Here is a 12,868-nt window from a genome sequence, read left to right as displayed (position 1 = left end):
CACAGGGTTAAAACTTAAACTCATGGTCCGACTCTGTAACTGTAACCATGGTAACCACAGGGTTAAACTCATGGTCCAACTCTGTAACGTTAACCATGGTAACCACAGGGTTAAAACTTAAACTCATGGTCCGACTCTGTAACTGTAACCATGGTAACCACAGGGTTAAACTCACGGTCCGACTCTAAAACGGTAACCATGGTAACCACAGGGTTAAACTCACGGTCTGACTCTAAAACGGTAACCATGGTAACCACAGGGTTAAACTCACGGTCCGACTCTAAAACGGTAACCATGGTAACCACAGGGTTAAACTCATGGTCCGACTCTGTAATGGTAACCATGGTTAAACTCGCAGTGTAACGGCATAAAACCATTTTTCTTGTTGGACCAGCATAACACACCAGGTGTGTACTGAAGAGTACAAGCTCCATATCTGGATAGATTTATCATAAGATGGTATAACTAAAGAATCACATAGAGACAGTATGACTCTCAGCAACATTGAAAACAGCAAACAGCAAGACCACAAAAATGTTAGAAATGGTAAGGAACACGTGAACATCGTCAAACCTTTTTTTTCTTACATACCGAAAGGCAACGAAACTGAGTGAAGCCTATAACATGAGAACTTCATTTTCCAACCTAACATGTGAATTAGACTCTACAATTTGCTTTAATAAACAACCAACCATTTTCACATGCCGGAAGTGTGAAATCTGAACCATAAATCTTTACCAACTACTTCCAACTTGGGTTGTCTGCCTGATGATTATTTGGCAAGTATAATTGCAATTAGATATAAGTATTACATTAAGGACTTGTTGCCCTCAAAACAGGTTTACAAACACCTGTGCTGATGGTGGCGAAACCACAGTAAGATTCAGCAGTGGTTCAGACATGCAATTATCAAATGAAGTTGTAAGAATTAAAATGCCATAACTTGTTACAAAAACATTAAGGTTATTGAACTAAGTCGAATACTGAACACATATTAAAAAAAAACGGTAGATTCCTCTTGGAGAGTTGGTCAAAATACCTATCTGTGTTTTCAACTTTGAACAGTATATAAACATACAAAGTAAAATTTTCGTGCATAAAACCATGTCTGTTACACCTTTCTTTTCTCGAGAAACGTCGAACCGAAAACGCCAAACTGTAAGAAGACACGGCAAAGCGACGAGCTCTAATAAGGAGCGTCTCCTGGCTTTAAGTCTTTGGTAAGTGAGTTTGACGCGCGCGCACGAAAATGTTGGTTTGCCCAGCGTCCCGAATAAGGATAGTCCACTGCGGACGGGGCTCATGAATAATTAATCAGCGGCACAATTCAGAAAAGCGATCATTTCACAAAAACAAAAGACAACCAAGACAACTTCGGCACGGAAATCTGTCGGTAGCCCGCCTACGTGTAAGCCTGACGCCGCACTTCCCTCCAAAATCATTACTTCCTGAACAAATCAGCTTTTTGCCGACTAAGGTAGGAACCGGGTCCCCGCCTTATTTGCATATTGACGAAAAGTGAGTAAATCGCACCAAACAATTCTTACCTGGACTCGAATCTCCCGGAACGGTCTGGAAAACAAAAACGACACATCAGCTGTTAATCAAAGTGCTGAAAAGATCACCTCAGACGGGAAAAACGGAAATGTCAAAGAAAAGTTCAAAATACTAGGCGGGCGAAAGTGGAAACGCCGGACATGTCGGGCGCAAACTACGAGCCTCATCGGCGCCTTTCCGCCCGCAGAACGGCAGATTATCGAATGTAACCCCCTACAAAACCGTTCAGGTCCAAACTACCGGTAAAATTTCACTAAAATGTAAAAATTTTCACAAAAATTCGTCAAATGGAAATTTTCCGACTATACCTCCGCCATGTTGAATAATATTATGGGATAGCAAAGGTGACCCGGATGTTATTTACATGATTATTAGGTTGTTACGCCTGCTGTGATTGGATGGCTGATCACTAGGCTGGATATTTGGTGTCTTCCATCTACAGTATAAAATGCAAATTTTCCACGTAATTGCTTCTGTTGGGCTCTAAATATTATGCGTAACAAAATTTATAACGTTCACTTTGAAAATATCTCTAGTTGTATCAAGACAGGAAGAAACCCGACTCAATGCGGCAGATTGAACTGACCAATGAGAGGTTCGCTTACTTCTCAAACTATTGACCTCAACAGTTAATTTATGCGGGTGCTCTTAGCAACATCAACATTAGCTTTCCCGACTTCTAGCGGTTTCGTGAAGACGTCTGTGGCCCTTTCTGGAGTTTTACAGGATGTCAGCGTCGGCTAAAGGAAGGAGTAAGGCGCCCAGCATGGCAGGGTAAAGAAATGCCGAGATTTTCTTATTTTCATTCTCTTGGATCGAGATCGAACTTCAGTTCCCTAGCGTAGTGGCACCAAAGGGGGAGGGGGGCGAAGTGAGAAACATCCTTTCCTTTCCTTTTTGATTCAACATATTAAACAGACATACACAAAATGGTAGCCTGAACGGCGTTGGAATTTAGAACAGACACATAACCAACTGGGATGGTACACAGAGCTGTGATTCTGGGACCGTACACAGAGCTGTGATTGTGGGACCGTACACATAGCTGTGATTATGGGACCGTACACAGAGCTGTGATTATGGGACCGTACACAGAGCTGTGATTGTGGGACCGTACACATAGCTGTGATTATGGGACCGTACAGAGAGCTGTGATTATGGGACCGTACACAGAGCTGTGATTCTGGGACCGTACACAGAGCTGTGATTTTGGGACCGTACAGAGAGCTGTGATTATGGGACCGTACACAGAGCTGTGATTCTGGGACCGTACACAGAGCTGTGATTTTGGGACCGTACACAGAGCTGTGATTGTGGGACCGTACACAGAGCTGTGAATTTTGGGACCGTACAGAGAGCTGTGATTATGGGACCATACACAGAGCTGTGATTATGGGACCGTACACAGAGCTGTGATTGTGGGACCGTACACAGAGCTGTGATTTTGGGACCGTACACATAGCTGTGATTCTGGGACCATACACAGAGCTGTGATTGTGGGACCGTACACAGAGCTGTGATTGTGGGACCGTACACAGAGCTGTGATTGTGGGACCGTACACAGAGCTGTGAATTTTGGGACCGTACACATAGCTGTGATTCTGGGACCATACACAGAGCTGTGATTGTGGGACCGTACACAGAGCTGTGATTGTGGAACCGTACACAGAGCTGTGATTTTGGGACCGTACACAGAGCTGTGATTGTGGGACCGTACACAGAGCTGTGATTCTGGGACCATACACAGAGCTGTGATTGTGGGACCGTACACAGAGCTGTGATTCTCGGACCGTACACAGAGCTGTGATTCTGGGACCGTACACAGAGCTGTGATTTTGGGACCATACACAGAGCTGTGATTGTGGGACCGTACACAGAGCTGTGATTCTGGGACCGTACACATAGCTGTGATTTTGGGACCGTACACAGAGCTGTGCTTATGTGTTTATTTGTTGTTTGTTTGTTTGTTTATTTAGGGGTGCCCCCCAGAAGAGCATGCTGCGCAGCACGTTCCAGCACACCAAGAGCTCCATGATTATGTGTTTATTTGTTGTTTGTTTGTTTGTTTATTTAGGGGTGCCCCCCAGAAGAGCATGCTGCGCAGCACGTTCCAGCACACTAAGAGCTCCATGATGGTGGGCTCCACGCGCAGCCAGGTTGCGGGGTCGACCAGCAAGAAGAGCGTGGTGTTGGATGATGGGAAGGGCGGGGTGACGCAGCGCAGCAAGGGGCCGAACGTGGTTGTCCTTGACGACGCCGGAAACGACGTGACTCCGCAGCCGCTGCTGATCGTGGACCCGAACGCGCCGCACCACTCTGGCAGCAAACTGTTCGGGCAGGGCGGGGCCGACTCAAGCTCCGTGGGAACGGTAAATACATCTGGCCTATCAGATGGCTCCTTACAGTAGCTCTGTTCCTGTTCAGCCAATCAGGAATCTTGTTACAACAGCCCTATTCCCTGATCAGCCAGTCAGAAATCTTTTTACATCAGCTCTGTTCCCTGATCAGCCAGTCAGAAATCTTTTTACATCAGCTCTGTTCCCTGATCAGCCAATCAGAAATCTTTTTACATGAGCTCTGTTCCCTGATCAGCCAGTCAGAAGTCTTTTTACATGAGCTCTGTTCCCTGATCAGCCAATCAGAAATCTTTTTACATGAGCTCTGTTCCCTGATCAGCCAGTCAGAAATCTTGTTACATCAGCTCTGTTCTCTACAGCTGTTTGGCCAATGAGCAGGGCTTTAGCCAGCGTCCGTTTTTCCGTCAATTGACGGAAATTTGCTGCGTCTGACGGAAAAAAAATTCAACCAATCCGTCAACCTTGACGGAAAAAAAATCGTTGATTGAAGCAAGAAGGCCAAGTTGGAAAGAGGGAAGCTACGGCTTGGGGACGCCCGGACAGCCCATTGTCAGAAAGCCACACACTGTTTGTTTTGCTATTGTCATGATTGTTGACGATTGTGTGTCGGCACCCTTTTGCATACGATAATCTCATTAAAAACCCGTTTTTCAAGGTCTCACTCCAAGAACAGTGCATTCTACGAACTTTGTTTGGAATCTTGACACTCGTCAAAACCTAACTTGTACGCTAGCGTGCCGGGGCTGGCCGTACAAATTATAATTTTCGCTCGCCCAGCCGCGCCGCTTGCGACAACGCAAGGTGCCAGTCGCAGCTAAACTGAACCGGCACATCATGCTATCCACAAATAGTTTGATCAAAAACATTTCATTTCATTTCATTTATTTATTTAGCCAGGGACGACATATCGCCACTACGGCGGTTTTCAATGTGCCCTGCGTTACATCATAAAACAAAGGTTCAAAACACTTAAATACATCAAACATAAAGTATAATACAACAAGCCAAAGAAAATACATACAGCCAATACAAGCAAACTCATGATGATAAGTAAAGTAAATAAGGTAGAATGGAATTTGCATATCAATGATTTATAAACAAAACAAAATAAACTGTTAAAGGCATACTACGCAGTTTTTTGCGCTCAAATTTGAAATATTCTAGAATTAAGAAATATCAGATTTACTACTACTTTTTGTCACTTTTTGACACTTTTGTGTCATTATTTCACGTTTGCAACGTAAAGGATTAGCCTACAAACATTCCGCTCTAGGCACCCTGTAACCTTGTGTCCCCCCAAGTTACACCCTCCAGGTCTTGCTTGCCACCGGTAGGTCCCCCGTGGTGGGGTAATCAGTTAGCACATGCATGGCAGACTGCAGATAAAGAACACAATGGAGATCTTCTTTGGAAACACCTATATCTAATCATTCTAAAATAGCATATAATCATGAACTTATTAGTCTATTTTGTAGGATATCAACAAGCTAAGGTCATATTCCCTTCAAAACTGCAAGAAACCTTGTACAGAAAGCTAGTCTACTGTACTCAGAGGAACTGTCAATTGGCCCCCCACTGGGAAGCCAGGCTGATAAGCAAGAAACAACAACACACAGAGGCAGTAACCAGCCTGTGCCCATCTGTTTCTTGGAAGATCACAATTTTTATACATGCTTATGTGGTGCATTGATGTCGCAGCATCTCTCCATGAATATTGGTATGCAATGCTATAGGGTTGATTGAGCTAACAATGTAAAGAAAAAGTAGGAAAAGCTACTTTTTGTTTTGTTAAAAAATCCCGTAGTATGCCTTTAAGTGGTAAGGCATTCCTTTTTATACATGTGTTTAAAAGACTCAACAGAGGCTGCTGCTTTTACTCTAGCTGGAAGTGAGTTCCATAATACCGCACCACTACATGAAAGGGATTTCTTTTTGTACTGAAGATGAGCTTTGGGTAGTTGTAGTCCACCCTGTGCTCTGAGTCGTGTGTTGTGGGAATGAACCCCCCTTAGCTCTGTGAATAGGCCTGAAATGTGGGGAGGGGACATTCCGTTCAATGCCTTGAAAACAAGTACCGCTTTATTCCTCTTAAGGATGTCCACCACGGGGGTCCATCCAAGTGTATGCATAATGGTTTCACTGGGTGTGTACAAGTCGCAGCCCAGGATAACCCTACCTGCCCTGTTTTGGAGTTTCTTTAGGATCTAAAATGTTGCACGGTTCTCTTCAGCGGGAATTTTGTTTTTGTTTTGACGAGAAAACGCTAATTTTGCAGCGACACAGATGAGATACCCACGCCACGTTGTTGTTGGCACACTTCCGGGTTAATTGAACGCCAAAATTCCCCCAAATGCACCATAAATCCGTATATGAATGCATGTTTTCTCAAAAGAGTCTTTCAGTAATTGTGTTCTTAATTAGAAAATTGTCGTGTTATAGAAAAATATAGCGTTCTCCTGCCTTTACAAATGTAACATTTTCAAACAAATAAAATATTTGAACGCTGGTGCGCGCAGTGCATCGTGGGTCGGTATCCATAGCTTTACCAATCAGAGGGCGGGATCTGAGGAGACGCCCCTCCAGATGTTACGATCAACCAATCAACAGTGCGTATTGAGAATATGTAATGTTAGATTTGCATACCCCGCGAGTTGATTTTAGCGCCGTGTTTTTGCGGGGAAAACGCAAAGAAACGATGTTTTACTGTTCACATTATTACAAAACGTCAGCGTGGTGTCATATTTTCTCCCAATGACAACATTTATATCGGACGAGGTAGACATTTTTGCAGTCAATGACGGAAATTTTTACGCGATGACGGAAAAAAAAAGATTCTTGACAGGAATTTTCCGTCAATGGGAATTGGCTGACGGAAAAAAATCTCGAGCTGGCTAAAGCCCTGCCAATGAGAAATCTTGACTCATGCCCCTGATCAGCTATCACTTTCATTTACAACTTTCATCCCCTGACTAACTCCTGAAATGACTTGTTTGTCTGTTTGTTTGTTTGTTGTTCAGCCGACAGACTTCATGTCGCAGGCTTCCATCTACCAGACTGGCACAGGAACGGCCAGCGTGTTCGGAGCGCCTTTCTCAAGGTGACTAGCAAACTCAAGTTGTCATGGAAACTACAGGCCAAAGCAGAATCTCTGCAGCTCCTTTCTCCCATCTTGGGAACAAGACATGAAACACGAGTCGACACGTCTTTTTAGTTTCTGCTGTGTAATTTACATAATAACTGGGTGTGATGTTCTGTGTCTAGTTCTTATTCCTACATAGATAACTGAGATATGATGTAGGTGTGGCCAGTATGTACCTACAGAGATAACTGAGATACGATGTAGGTGTGGCCAGTATGTACCTACAGAGATAACTGAGATATGATGTAGGTGTGGCCAGTATGTACCTACAGAGATAACTGAGATATGATGTAGGTGTGGCCAGTATGTACCTACAGAGATAACTGAGCTATGATGTAGGTGTGGCCAGAATGACGTGGGCATGGTCTGTATGTTCAGGATTGACTTTTCTGTTCCAGGTCGGTGATGGGCAGCGTCTCGCGGATCTCTGGACAGTCCACAGCGACAGACCAGTCCTTTGGTGACGAAATCTCTGAGGCGGGTCACGACCTTGCCGCTGGACTGTCCAGTAAGTCATGACCTTGCCCTGGGCTGTCCTGTAACTTAAGTCACGACCTTGCCATGGGCTGTCCCGTAAGTCATGACCTTGCCCCTGGGCTGTCCTGTAACTTAAGTCACGACCTTGCCATGGGCTGTCCCGTAAGTCATGACCTTGCCCCTGGGCTGTCCATTAAGTCATGCCCTTGCCGCTGGGCTGTCCCGTAAGTCATGACCTTGCCCTGGGCTGTCCAGTAAGTCATGACCTTGCCCTGGGCTGTCCAGTAAGTTATGACCTTGTGCTGAGCTGTCCAGGAAGTCACGACAGGGAAGACACAAATGAGCAATGTGAACTTACAGCCAATATATAGTATCAGTTTCCTACATGAAACTCTTACTGCAGTTTTACATGAAATAGAGAGCACAACTCCATCCATAACATTAGAATAGCTCATTTTGTCAAGGCGTGAAGACACAAATTTTTGTGATTAAGAAAATGTGCTTAGTACTTTGTTCAGGCTTGAAGACGCGCCCTGAGGAAGTGAGGGAGGTTCTAATGGAGGATGACTTTGTTTGTTTGTTTGTTTGTTTGTTAGGCGTGAAGACGCGGCGTGAGGAAGTGAGAGAGATTCTGACAGAAGCTGATCTGGACTGCTCGGTGCCGATCCGACTGACGGAGAGCGACACGATCTGGATCCTGGATCTGGTGGGGACGTGCGTCGCTAACGACAGCGAGAATGCCGACGCCATCCGGGCCAGGAACGACAAATACAAGGAGGTGAGACACAGAGCACAGTCAGCTTTCCAGGCTTCTTTCTCAGCCTATATCATCACTTTGCAGGGTTGGACAGGTTTTCTAAAATTCACTTTTACGTAAATTTTTTATGTACTTCCCCGAAATAAATTTCACTTGCCCGAAATTCAAATAACTTTTTTCTATGCATTTTCACTTCCAGCAATGGAATTCTTTTATTATTGGCACTACATTTCTATGTTGACCATTGCTTGATGCCATGACTGTGAAAAGTAACAAGCATATCAAAATCTCACTCATTGAAAAATCTTACTTGCCCAAGGGGGTAGGACATGAGCTTGCCCGATGTGCTATTTCACTTGCCCTGGACAATAGGGCTAGTGGACTTATCCAACCCTGACTTTCACTTCCTTACATTACTTGCACTTTCTCAGCCTACCCCAGCGTTATCTCCCCGACATGTTCAGATTTTGCTGATGTGATTTTGTCCATTTTCCCAGCTGTGTAAGAACCGGGTGGGGAACGACCGTTATATGGAGCGGGGGATGCAGACCTTCAACGATGCACCCAAAAACAAGGAAGTGCAGGCAGACAAAGTGGAGCTGATCGTGAGTCATTTACTGTTTCTACTGCTGTAACTACCCAACATCACGTAAGTAACCATATCTACTGCTGTAACTACCCGACATCACGTAAGTAACCATATCTACTGCTGTAACTACCCAACATCACGTAAGTAACCATATCTACTGCTGTAACTACCCGACATCACGTAAGTAACCATATCTACTGCTGTAACTACCTGACATCACGTAAGTAACCATATCTACTGCTGTAACTACCCAACATCACGTAAGTAACCATATCTACTGCTGTAACTACCCAACATCACATAAGTAACCATATCTACTGCTGTAACTACCCGACATCACGTAAGTAACCATATCTACTGCTGTAACTACCCGACATCACGTAAGTAACCATATCTACTGCTGTAACTACCCGACATCACGTAAGTAACCGTTTCTACTGCTGTAACTACCCGACATCACGTAAGTAACCATATCTACTGCTGTAACTACCCAACATCACGTAAGTAACCATATCTACTGCTGTAACTACCCGACATCACGTAAGTAACCATATCTACTGCTGTAACTACCCGACATCACGTAAGTAACCATATCTACTGCTGTAACTACCTGACATCACGTAAGTAACCATATCTACTGCTGTAACTACCCAACATCACGTAAGTAACCATATCTACTGCTGTAACTACCCAACATCACATAAGTAACCATATCTACTGCTGTAACTACCTGACATTACGTAAGTAACCATGTATCTACTGCTGTAACTACCTGACATCACATAAGTACCCATATCTACTGCTGTAACTACCTGACATCACGTAAGTAACCATATCTACTGCTGTAACTACCTGACATCACGTAAGTAACCATATCTACTGCTGTAACTACCTGACATCACGTAAGTAACCGTTTCTACTGTTGTAACTACCTGACATCACGTAAGTAACCATATCTACTGCTTTAACTACCTGACATCACGTAAGTAACCATATCTACTGCTGTAACTACCCGACATCACGTAAGTAACCATATCTACTGCTGTAACTACCCGACATCACGTAAGTAACCATATCTACTGCTGTAACTACCTGACATTTAGCAGCCATACATGCAAGAAAGTTGCAGGCACATGCATCAATGCCTGGGTATTGTGTGCTGGTCCTGTACTGTTTCTTTGCTGCAACTTCCTCAGAATTACCACATGAATGTCCAGGCAAAATAGTATTGTACAGCACAAATTGCAAGTAGTGCCTGCACTATTTTTGGCACTATTCCTTGACTGCAGCTCTGTGTTGTGTAAAACCTGCTCTTCAACAGATCTGCTCAACCAATTGTTGATGTCACGTATCCGTAAGATCATGCGTTAATGATATCATGTGTTTCTAACTCTCGTGAGTTTATATTCTGAAGTGATTGGTCATCAGTATTGATCCTGAAGACGGCTACAGTGGTCATTGAAAGTTTGATCCATGTAATTTTTGTGTTAAAAGAAAGTTTAGAATTTGATTACTAATACTACCAACACAGATGAGCTTCCATGATAAGATCTGGCCATTGTAAATGGATGAAAGGTTATTAATAAAGTGAATGCCACATGAAACATCTGACTGATCTAAAATCGTATCCAGTTGCTTGAGTTACTTTATGGTACATCTCAATACCTGCATGTGATGATGTATTGTTTACTGTGCTTCAGTAACCTGCATGTGATGATGATGTATTGTTTATTGTGCTTCAGGACACCGGCATCAATGCCTCCGAGTGGGACATGCATGACACGTATCAGGACCTGGCAGCCAAGGACAAAGGTAAGACGCAGTGGAACACAACAAAAAGCATATTTAATCATGCCAATGCCTTCCCTCCCCCAAGTTACATGGTTGTCATGCCAACCGTTTCCCGCCCTCCAGAGAAGTCCGGTGAGGGGGATGCGGATCAGGACCTGACCATCAGCAGACCCACCAGCAGGAAGGCAGACCTGGAGGAGGTGTCGGTGGAGGGGTCCATGAGGCAGGGGTCTGCGCTTTCTGGGCAGAGCGGCAGGGGTGAGTCTGGGCACAGGGGGGACAGGGCACAGGGGGGTCTGGGCACAGGGGGGTCAGGGCACAGGGGGGTCAGGGCACAGGGGGGTCAGGGCACAGGGGGGTCAGGGCACAGGGGGTCAGGGCACAGGGGGTCAGTGGAGGGGTCCATGAGACGGGTCGGCTCTTTCTGGGCAGAGCGGGAGGGGTGAGTCACAGGGGGGTCAGGGCACAGGGGGGTCAGGGCACAGGGGGGTCTGGGCACAGGGGGGTCTGGGCACAGGGGGGTCAGTGGAGGGGTCCATGCGGCAGGGCTCTGCGCTGTCAGGGCACAGCGGGAGGGGTGAGTCACAGGGCACGGGGGGCAGGCATTGGAGGGGTCCATTCAACGGGGGTCCGTGCTGTCTGGGCACAGTGGCACTTTAAACCAATCATGTTCACTTACTCATTTGTTATAGTTTACCTAAAACACATGACCACAAACCAACCACAACATTCCCAGGTGACCACTTAGCCAATCATAACATGGTTCCTACATCACATGACCACTAGCCAATGACAGCCTGTCTCCCAGCTCACATGACCACTAGCCAACCACAGCCTGTTTCGCTGAAATGCCCGCTGTGTTCCAGAGAGCCGTGCGAGCATGATGGGCTCCAGCGTGCAGGTGTCGCAGTTTGAGATGGCGGAGACGCCCGCGCCGCAGGCCCCGCCGGAGACGGAGGGGACCGTCATGGACGATGCCGACCATCCCATTCTCAAGGTCAGGCTCTGCAAGGTCATGGGAGGGGTCTTGTTCTGGTGCTACTTTTGTGCTTTATTTCGGTATGCACGGTTAATGCTTTTCTGGTGCTGTTTTTGTGCTGTTTATGGGCATGCCGTACTGTTTATGTGCTGTTTATGCTCTGTTTGTAGACTGTTTTGTTGTTGTATTCCAGACGGAGAGTCTGCAGCACGACTTGTTTGTTATGGAGAGGGTCGTTGTGCAAAACATCTTTCAGCCCAAACAGGCAGCTTACAGGGGCATGGACGAACTCACAGGTCAGTACCCAAACAACTTACAGGGGCATGGACGAACTCACAGGTACGTACCGAGTACAGGGGCATGGACGAACTCACAGGTACGTACCGGGGCATGGACGAACTCACAGGTACGTACCGAGTACAGGGGCATGGACGAACTCACAGGTACGTACTGGGGCATGGACGAACTCACAGGTACGTACCGAGTACAGGGGCATGGACGAACTCACAGGTACGTACCGGGGCATGGACGAACTCACAGGTACGTACCGAGTACAGGGGCATGGACGAACTCACGGGTACGTACCGAGTACCGGGGCATGGACGAACTCACAGGTACGTACCGAGTACAGGGGCATGGACGAACTCACAGGTACGTACCGGGGCATGGACGAACTCACAGGTACGTACCGAGTACAGGGGCATGGACGAACTCACAGGTACGTACCGAGTACAGGGGCATGGACGAACTCACAGGTACGTACCGAGTACCGGGGCATGGACGAACTCACAGGTACGTACAGGGGCATGGACGAACTCACGGGTACGTACCGAGTACAGGGGCATGGACAAACTCACGGGTACGTACCGAGTACAGGGGCATGGACGAACTCACAGGTACGTACCGAGTACCGGGGCATGGACGAACTCACAGGTACGTACAGGGGCATGGACGAACTCACAGGTACGTACTGGGGCATGGACGAACTCACAGGTACGTACCGAGTACCGGGGCATGGACAAACTCACAGGTCCGTACCGAGTACAGGGGCATGGACGAACTCACGGGTACGTACCGGGGCATGGACGAACTCACGGGTACGTACAGGGGCATGGACGAACTCACAGGTACGTACTGGGGCATGGACGAACTCACAGGTACGTACCGAGTACAGGGGCAGGGACGAACTCACGGGTACGTACCGAGTACCGGGGCATGACAA

General features: G+C 46.4%; 2 protein-coding genes across 2 annotated transcripts in view; both read left to right on the top strand.

Moving 5' to 3' along the window:
* The window catches only part of LOC118431676 (WD repeat-containing protein 78-like), a gene marked incomplete at its 5' end in the record, with an annotated part of 25,289 nt that overhangs the window by 6,481 nt on the left and 5,940 nt on the right, over positions 1-12,868 (top strand). The gene's annotated exons all lie outside the window — the stretch shown is intronic.
* Positions 2,214-12,868, top strand: part of LOC118432541 (WD repeat-containing protein 78-like) — an 11,256-nt gene continuing 601 nt past the window's right edge. Inside the window, exons 1-10 of the mRNA XM_035844161.1 lie at positions 2,214-2,331; positions 3,632-3,926; positions 6,932-7,011; positions 7,452-7,561; positions 8,127-8,308; positions 8,785-8,892; positions 10,619-10,688; positions 10,791-10,925; positions 11,534-11,664; positions 11,840-11,985. Of these exons, the coding sequence (XP_035700054.1) occupies positions 2,285-2,331; positions 3,632-3,926; positions 6,932-7,011; positions 7,452-7,561; positions 8,127-8,308; positions 8,785-8,892; positions 10,619-10,688; positions 10,791-10,925; positions 11,534-11,664; positions 11,840-11,985 (1,304 nt within the window). The 5' untranslated portion in view covers positions 2,214-2,284. The remainder of the gene's footprint in view (positions 2,332-3,631; positions 3,927-6,931; positions 7,012-7,451; positions 7,562-8,126; positions 8,309-8,784; positions 8,893-10,618; positions 10,689-10,790; positions 10,926-11,533; positions 11,665-11,839; positions 11,986-12,868) is intronic.

The sequence above is a fragment of the Branchiostoma floridae genome, chromosome 15 (genome assembly GCF_000003815.2).
Source record: "Branchiostoma floridae strain S238N-H82 chromosome 15, Bfl_VNyyK, whole genome shotgun sequence".
NCBI lineage: Eukaryota > Metazoa > Chordata > Leptocardii > Amphioxiformes > Branchiostomatidae > Branchiostoma > Branchiostoma floridae.
This window is presented reverse-complemented; position numbering and strand designations above follow the sequence as displayed.